The sequence below is a fragment of the Athene cunicularia genome (assembly GCF_003259725.1).
Source record: "Athene cunicularia isolate RWA chromosome 26 unlocalized genomic scaffold, athCun1 chr26_part1, whole genome shotgun sequence".
Lineage (NCBI taxonomy): Eukaryota > Metazoa > Chordata > Aves > Strigiformes > Strigidae > Athene > Athene cunicularia.
In genome coordinates this window covers 3,073,481-3,082,252 of record NW_020799136.1, presented here as the reverse complement: position 1 = coordinate 3,082,252, position 8,772 = coordinate 3,073,481, and the positions used below count along the sequence as shown (strand labels likewise).

At 49.8% G+C, this 8,772-nt stretch overlaps 1 protein-coding gene across 1 annotated transcript in view; it reads right to left on the bottom strand.

Moving 5' to 3' along the window:
* Positions 1–685: 685 nt before the first annotated feature.
* The window catches only part of LRIG2 (leucine rich repeats and immunoglobulin like domains 2), a 17,437-nt gene continuing 9,350 nt past the window's right edge, over positions 686–8,772 (bottom strand). The window contains exons 11-17 of the mRNA XM_026864213.1: positions 7,565–7,728; positions 6,080–6,400; positions 4,932–5,213; positions 3,873–4,322; positions 3,250–3,399; positions 2,599–2,880; positions 686–1,966 (exon numbers count right to left, since the gene is read on the bottom strand). Coding sequence (XP_026720014.1) covers positions 1,740–1,966; positions 2,599–2,880; positions 3,250–3,399; positions 3,873–4,322; positions 4,932–5,213; positions 6,080–6,400; positions 7,565–7,728 — 1,876 coding nt within the window. The 3' untranslated portion in view covers positions 686–1,739. The remainder of the gene's footprint in view (positions 1,967–2,598; positions 2,881–3,249; positions 3,400–3,872; positions 4,323–4,931; positions 5,214–6,079; positions 6,401–7,564; positions 7,729–8,772) is intronic.

Sequence of the window (8,772 nt, the reverse complement as noted above, 5' to 3'; positions counted from 1 at the left end):
AGGGGGACGGGAGAAAAGGCAACGAGCACCTGCCAGAGGGTGTCGGGCCGGGCAGCAGCAGGGCGCTGCTCTGACCCCCGGCCAGCTGCTGGTGCTGCCACGGCACCACCTCCCGCCTCTGGGTTCAACGGACAGTGCCGGGTTCCCGCAACAGAGAGAACTCTGGACTGAGAGTAAGCACCAAGGTTTAAACGCTCTCTGGAGCGGAAAAGCCTGGAGGAAATAAAACCAGAAAGGAATGAAGCTCGGATTCCTCTTTCAGCATGTGCGTTCTGAAAACATTTCAGGTGGCTGACAGAGGTAACGAACGGGGACTGTGCTTCCCCTGACTCAGCAAGTCCCGGGCTTTCAACATTGAGTGGTGCCCTCATCAGTGTTTCATTTCTCACCTGTCAAATACTCAGACATTTTGCCCACGCTGAGGTCTGGGGAACTATGAGAGTTCAAGAGGGGAACAATTTTCCCTGATACTTTACAACAGAAAAGGACACAAGTGTTTTAAATGGCGTGTGCCTCTTGGCTGTGCAGAGGAAACAGAAAATCCACGGTCCAGTTCACTGTTTATCAAATGCTCTCCCGATTTATCTGATGGTTTTCAGCACAACATTGTTTTTAAAAGCTCACTTAACTGTCAGCTGAGAAAAATACATGGAGACCTCTCTGCAACATACACAACAGCTTTTTATAAAGATAAGAGCTTAGATAAACTCTGAAACAAACCACTCGAACCTCCCATCTTACAGCTATTTTACCCGATGACCAGAAGGAAGTCTGTGGACTGTTCTGTTTGTTATTTACAAGAACTTCTGGGAAGCTGGATCCTACAGCCGGGAACAGGGGCTAAGCAGGGTCTGTGGGGCTTTACGCTCTCTGGGACGAGGCGGGAGCCAAGCAGAGATTTAAGGACTCAACGCTTAAACGGGTCAAACTTGGAATTCTGCTCCTGTCGCGAAGCGGATCAGCTTGCAGTCAGGTCAGCCAGGCTTAATGCCTGCAGAGTGGTGCGGAACAATGAAATTCCATCACGGGCTGACCTCGTCCCTAGAGCAAACTCCCTCCTTCCCAAGGCAAAGGCAGCTCCACCCCTCGGAAACAAGCCTTCAGTCCCACCAAGACACCCGTACGGCTTGATACGCGGCTGTCAAGACTAACAATATGATACATACTTTGGCATAATAAAAAATATATTTACATTACAGCCAACACATTTATATGCTTAGTGTATACAAAATATTTATAAATGCAAATTTATTTACAACTAGAGTCCATTATTCATAGGAAAAAACAAGCCCCAAAGTTAGACTGGTAACAAACGCCTGCCAACAGTCTAAGGAACAAAAAGCTGGCCAAGAGTTTTACGCTCACAGTTGCTGGGGAATTCCACGAGGAGGCCCTGAACATTTGTTTTCAAGCAGACAATGCAGTGTGAAATAGCTGTGCATTCTTGAGAGATTTGCAAAGCAAGCGCCAACACAAAGGCTGCTTCCAGCACCAGAAATCCGCATTTTAACGCTACTCCTAATCATCCCTGTGCTCTGCTGCACGTTCCCATTTTCCAACACACAGAAATCCAAGGAGAAAGGGCACACGCCACCTCCTCCCGGAGACTGTGCCTGCTCGGTCAGCCTGGCACTGCAGACACACGCACACAAGCATCTTTGGCCTGGGGTTAGTCCTGAGGTAGTAAATACAAAAAGTCACTCGATATGGATTTGCTTTCAAGACTTCACTTTAGTGTCCTACGTGGCTTCACTGGAGTCACGAATGCTCCGTGTCCTATTAAAATCAAAGTTACGCTCACGTAACCTGTGGCAGGGTCTGGGCGAAGCCTGTTCCCGGCCGCCGTCGGCGACGCCCTCGCTGCGCAGCGCCCGCGGGGTCTCCCGGGCCGACGGCTGGTGCAGAAAGTGGGAGTGAGAGAGAGCAAGGTCTTTGTTTACTCCCCACAAAGGAAGCTGAAAGGGTTCTGAGGGAGAAAGAAGATGAACAGGGGTGAGTTCACAATAAACACACTCAAATTTTAGACAGATTTTGCGCTCTGTGACGCGGCAGTAACAACCTTCCTGAGGTTATAGGCTCTGGTTTTGAGAGCATATTTCACTGGATGCTCTCCCATTCAGCAGTCTGTTACAGTAACCAGAAACAACACACACAGTTTCAGCGTGCATTTTTAAAAAGGCTACCTGGAAGAAAGTCAACATAAACCCAATCATTTTACAACAACAACAACAAAATTCTTTTGGAGTTCTCCGAAACTCAGGCCAGCTCAAACAGAAGGGGTATTTGAATTTCTTATGTGAAGCTTTAACTCTTGGCTAAGGGATGTCCCCAAAGAACACGTGAAGGATCACGTTCCAGAGGCTTTAAGAGATAAACTGCAGATTAAGAAACACCATCTTTTGAACATCACCCTCTCCAGCTCTCGGGTACTGGATACAAACGGCTCGAGCTGAGAACAGCTGGTTACGACACTGATGAGTTACGCCACAAACTGCAGGCACCTGAAGAATCAGCTGTGGGCCAGCAGAGCAGGGCAGCACGAGGAAGGCTGGAGTTATCGGGGAACACAAAGCAACAAAAGGAAAAGGGGACACTCACCATTAACCTGCTGGGAGGAGATTTTCTTGTCAGTTATTTTGTCGTGGTTGGTAAGGAAGACAGCCACCTCTCTGTCTGCTAAGAGATTATCCAGAGTACTGGTTTCGTGCTGGGCACGTGCTGCGTAGGTTTCCTTCGGCATCTGCACCATGAGATTGGGGAGGGTTTGATCCAGGGGGTCCTCTTCTGCGATGTAGGCGTAGGGACAGTACTCTCGTGTCCTGGAGTAGATGTTGGCGTTGTCGTAACAGTCCGAGCAGATCACCAGCGGCGCTGCGCCACCTGGCAACACGATGGAACACCAAAATACTCTTAAGGAGGAGAATGACGCTGGATTTCCACAGCCTTTCACACCCTAGCATGACGGTGGTTACAGCAGCTCGGTCTGAGGGGCCTTTAGAAGCTGACATGGTGACAGAGCACTCAGCCCCGCCGGTCGCTGCAGAGGCCCCGGGTCCCCGGCACCCACATCCCCACCCGCTCGGCCCCTCTGAGCCCAGACCGGGGAACCACGGAGAGGAGCGAGAGCTCCCCTGTTTCGAGGGCAGAAGGGTTCCCGGTGAAGCCACCTCTGATGTTACGCAGCGGTACCGGGGCGCGTGGGGCAGCACCGGGGCCGGCCGCGCACACGCGGGGCTCGGCTCTGCTCACCTTCTGTGCCTTTGTGCACGTAGCCACCGGCCGGAGGCATGAGCTGCTGATGGCTTCCTGCCTCGGAGTTGCTGTAGCCTTCCTGCGGCTCTGACAGAGTTCCCTGGGAGGACAGGTAGCTGGGGATGTCTGCAGGTAGGTTCATCTCCTCTGCAAGGCAGAATTAACAGTGACGGCATCGACAGCCAAGCAGGACAACGCCAGGGTAGCACCCACAGCACCACACACGTTAACACCACCACCCAGAATTTCAGCTATCTTTTCTCTGCCTCGGTGATTACAAATCCACATAGCTGCTTCAAAACTAACAGGGCCAGACCAGTTTACACACATTATTCCAGGTCCTGAAAACATCTGTAAATGTATTCAAATATTTCTAGACCGCAGTGTTTTCCCTCAACGCAGAACAAACACAGTTTGTAAGGAATAAAATTAACATGCTTTTTGTATTTAAAAAACCCTCTAAAATGAAGGAATTTGAGCAAATCCCTGAAGAGATTTTAGAAGGCAGTCTTCAGTTCTGCAATCTCATCCATCTGTAACGAATGCAGAAATGTCACCACTTGTTATTAACAAGTGTTTTGCGTTAAAAACGGCTGAAGACCGCCGCTCCTGCAGGTTACCTGTGTTGGTGATGCTGTAATCTTCACTCTTTCTTCTCATGTGGTAGATGACGATGACCCACACCAGGGACGTCCCCACCACGCAGCAGACCACCACGATGATCACGATGCCCACTGTGGTCCAGCCGTCCTCCTCGTGCACGATGCCACCCTGGGAGGAATCACAGTTCGGGGACGCCAGGACGTTGAGGTAGATGTGGCCGCGCTCGGTGCCCAGCGTGTTGGACATGATGCACGTGTACTTCCCAGCATCCTCCAGCCCAGCATCCACGATGATAAGGAGCTGATTCGCCGCAGCAAAGAAGTGCCGTTCTGTGACCGCCAAAGGGCCGTCGTCTTTCGTCCAGTTGAGGCGAGGGGCCGGACTGCCGCCAGCTATGCACTGCAGGACAGCGGTTTCACCTCGGGTCACCGTTCTGTCTTCCAGAGGCCTAACGAAGGAGGGAGTTTCTGTGACAGCGGAGGGGAAAAAACAGAAGATAAATTGTAAGACAACCTCGCTGTGCCACACCACTGTGTACTACCTGACACTTAAAAATCTGATCTTACAACCTGAGCCTAAACTTGAGCAATCAGACAGAGGGTTCAGGGACTCCTCCGAGTTCAGCTCTTCCCTGGATCGCCGCAGCTAACGCAGGTACAGCGAACGCCCCCAGAGCACACCCGCCATGCTCTGCTCCATGCACTCGGGTCTAAATCTGCATATGGCTGTAATGCTGACAGTCGGAGTCTTCATAAAATACTGCCCTCCAGAGGGAACTGTCCTCCCACTACTGCTCAGCAACCCTTACCCGTGACTGGCTCTAAGGCCACACAAATTACCAGCCTGGTCTGCACCCCTGGCCAGAGATACGCCCCTCGGCTCCCCCCAGAGGATCACACCCACTTCACCGGCCAGCACGGCAGCTCAGCTTCTAAAGCTTCGCTGTTCAACAACCAAGTGCTGCTCCTTGCCCTTCAACCTCCCTCCTCAGGCCTTCAGCTCGCTGCCCCCAGGAAGCCACGCGCGACCCTGTGGCAGCGCCGGGATCAGGCGCGAGCGCCCAGCGCGCCGCTCACCCAGCACCGTCAGCGTGGCGTTGGCCGACAAACCGCCCGCGGTGTTCTGCGCCATGCAGCTGTAGATCCCCATGTCTTCTATTTTGACATTTGCAATGAAGAACACGTCATCCTCGGGCATGACGTGCATCCTCCTCTCTCTCGCCGCGGGGAAGTCGGTGCCACCATCCTTCTGCCAGGAGATCTGCGGAGTAGGGTGGCCCTCAGCCGCGCACTCCAGGCGGGCCATGGCCCCCGTGCGGATGGTCAGATCCATGGGGGTTTTCAGGAAGGAGGGCAGCTCTGCAGCAAAGAGACAGTTCCCGTACTTTCAGTATCTGGGAAAAGCAGCAAGAACATCTGGAAACAGACCAGTGTGAAACACACCTGGAGTTCTCCTGGAGAGAGAGGGGCAAGTTGTCACTTCTAGAGCCTGTGCTCCAGGTTTCCAGACAGTACCTACAGCCTTCATTTCAGCTGATGTGAGGGACAACATTCCCATGGGGAACATACAGGGAAAAGCTTTACCCTTCTTCCTGAGGCCCCTGTCTCGCTTTTTCTTCCCTGGCAAGAGGGAAGGTGAACTTGTGAACTCCCCCCCGTCGGTCCCAGTCCGCACTATCTGTTCTGGACACCCCGGGCACCTCCGCCCTCAGGTACAGCGGGGATCAGCCATCCACCCGCTGACGTCAGCAGCATGACAAGGATCGTTATGGCTAAAACCAAACAACTTCCTAACTGATTGTTCCGTTTGCTTCCAGTCCCACCAGTTACTTTCAGTCGAATCTTCCCTAGTTTTAAAAACACATGGGAGAGGTGCTTAGTTCTGAAGAGACAGCAGAGGGAGCTTTGAGTTTAAGAGACTTCTACCTCCATTTAAATAGCTGAACTACTAATTGTGTTACGATGAAAGCACAGAAGGTATCTGTCCCTTTTTTTAGAAGTGAACAGAAGGCTTTTCACCCACAAAAAAAAAAAAAAAAAAAAAAAAAAAAAAAAAAAAAAAATCACTCCTTCCCTGCTTTATAAGATGCTTATTACTTCTAAATACCTGTGAGACAGTCTTGCAAGGCTATTTTGGGCCAGCTCTAGTGAAAAAATAGACTTGCAGCTATTCAGACAAAGCTTCAGGTTAGAAGTGCTTCTCCTTTGTTCCCATCACTGCTTACCATTGACAGTCAGCTTGGCTTTGCTGGAGTAATTGGAGCCAAAGTGATTGGTGACAATGCACTGGTACTTCCCTTCATCGGTGAAATTCACATTGAAGAGGTGCAGGACAGTGGTGTACTCGACCACCTCGCTGCTTTGCTGCTGATACCTGGCAAAATTTTCAACCTCTGCGTCGTAGAGCACTTCGCTGTCTTTACGCCAGGCCGTGGACATGGGCGAGTCACTGCTGCTCACAGCAGTGCAAGTCAGAGTCACGTTCATGCCGCGCAGAGCGATTGTGGTCTCCGGATGCACCCTTATCTGGGGTTTGGGGAAATTATCTGCAAAGAAAAGCACACCATTAGTTACTTTCCTCTTAAACTTGCAATTAACATTGCAAGAAAACTCACTCAGAAGGCAGCGTAAGCAGAAAGCAAGCTTTGGAACAGATGTCCTGCTCGAGGTGCACATATTCAGCTGTTTTCAGTCGGAAACCAAGCTGTGAAAGAGGATGAGAACCACAGGCAGGGAAACGGAACAAGCACTGGAAACAGTCGGCGTAGAAGCGTGGTCTTGAGCAAGGCCCTGCATTTCGTACAACTGTCTGGAACTTGCTATATTTAGATCACACACAAAAGCCAGGCTCAGCTGAAGAGCTAGGCTATTTTACGGAGGACCGAGACTTATTTTCAGATAGCTTAAATATCTTGAAAAGCCTTTAAGTTCTACAAATACAAAGCACAGCAAGCTGGCAGCTCCCTGTCTCATCCCACTCGATGAGAGTTATTTCAATACCTATTATTTGAGCAAAGACATTCTCGTAGACACCCGCAGCGTTCAGTGTCGGGCACCACGGTGGGGATATCAGAATAGAGGTAGGTGCTTGCACCTACACGGCGATTATTGTAGCCTTTTCCACCAAAAGAATGAAAGAATTGCGTAGACACAAGTAACACTTATCAGGCTGCTCACCCGGGAAACAGAACACCAGGTCTGCCACAGACTTCACACATGGCTCTGGGCAAAGAGTCTCTCAGTTTTCCATCTCACAGTTCGGTTACAAAAATAAACAGGCTTATGTCAAACTGTGGTGGCAGAGACCAGATAAACGTTACAGATATAGAGCATCAGAAAACGTCCCAGAGTATTAACTGCTCCAGCCCTGCTGGCGTGGACAAGAACCAGTAGGAAGCGTCAAACAGCCCTTCCAAAGCTGAAGGTGTTCACAGGCAGGGAGAGCGGAACGTGACCAGCTTCTAACAGTAACCTAAATGAAAAACAATGAAGTCTCATGGAATCACTCCCTCAGGTTAGCTTCAGCGCTCAAATACCACAAAACAGAGCAAAGAGAAGCAGAGTTGAACCCCAAACTCCAAAGCACACCCAGTGACGTCTCACAGCCGAGACCAAGTGCCCCCAGCAGCGCTACAGCCTGGCTTCAGCAGGGAACCCGCACTGATTTGGGCTACCACGTTTTTATAACACAGGTTGTTAAAAGTACAAACCACAGACAAAGTCAGCAGGGTCCACGCTGAGAAGGCTCTGTCCTGCCAGCCACTCGGGGTGAGCACAGCTGACGTTCACGGCCTGCTGCAAGCGGCTGTCGGTGAGCCACCGCGGCAGCCACCCCAGCTGGCAATCGCAAAGCAAGCTGCTCGTGTTCAACACTCTGCAGGAACAAGGCAAAAAGGCGTGATTAAAGTTTATGTATTTCACATTCCTACATGGGATTTCATGCAGCAGAACAACTTAAAGTGTATACGTTCAGAAATTTCAAGACTGACGGTTTTCTTTTATGCCCGTGGGTATTTATTATAAAGTGTTAGCTATATATGGTCTAAACAATCAAGAAAAACCTTCCCTCCGTGCCAGCATTAAAACTTTACATTTCTTTTTAATTCTGAAGAAAATAACCTTGGATTTTCAACTTCTGCATAAACATATTAAGCCCGTGTTTACAATTATCCCATCCCTCTTTAGAGCAATTAAAAGGAACATAATGCTGCAAGGAAGCTCTATGTCTCTAACTAAACACACTTGCCATTATGAAATAAGCATAAGCCTCAATAAATATTTATTAGCTGGCACAAAAACCAGTAAGATTGAAAGTGATTTGTTTCATACAGGCACCTACTGCAGACTGTCTTCTCTCCCCACAGAAATGCAAACAGGAAGCGATGATGGGTCACGTTTTCCCCACCATCTGCTTTCAAGATTTCCTGAGTATTTTGTCCCAGTATGACTGGTTAAATCGCTGGACTTTCTCAAGAAGTGATGAATCCAGGAGAGGCACGCAAAGAAGCCAGGATCCCACCCTGCCATTTGCCCCCACGCACACCAACGATTCCTCGCTTTGAGATACAGCAGAGAAGGCAACGAAAGTCTTATCTTTAACACCTAAAATGTGTCTCCTCAAACTGGCAGATCTTGCAGACTAAGTCCATCTGGCCAAGATTAACTAATTGAATAACAGTTTTACAACAGATTACACGATATGCAGAGACTTTATCTCAGAGGTGACTGCGTTAGTCTTGGGTGTGAAGGTCACTTCACATTATAATACTTCAAATGTCTGAAGAGCACAAGAGGCTCTAGCAGCTTAAGCATCTGTTGAGCAAGTAAAAATTCTTGTCTAGTCGTGAATTTTAAAGCCTTTCCCCAGCCCCAAAAATGGGAAGACAAGAGGTGGGTTTAGCTAAACCCCGCCCCCCCC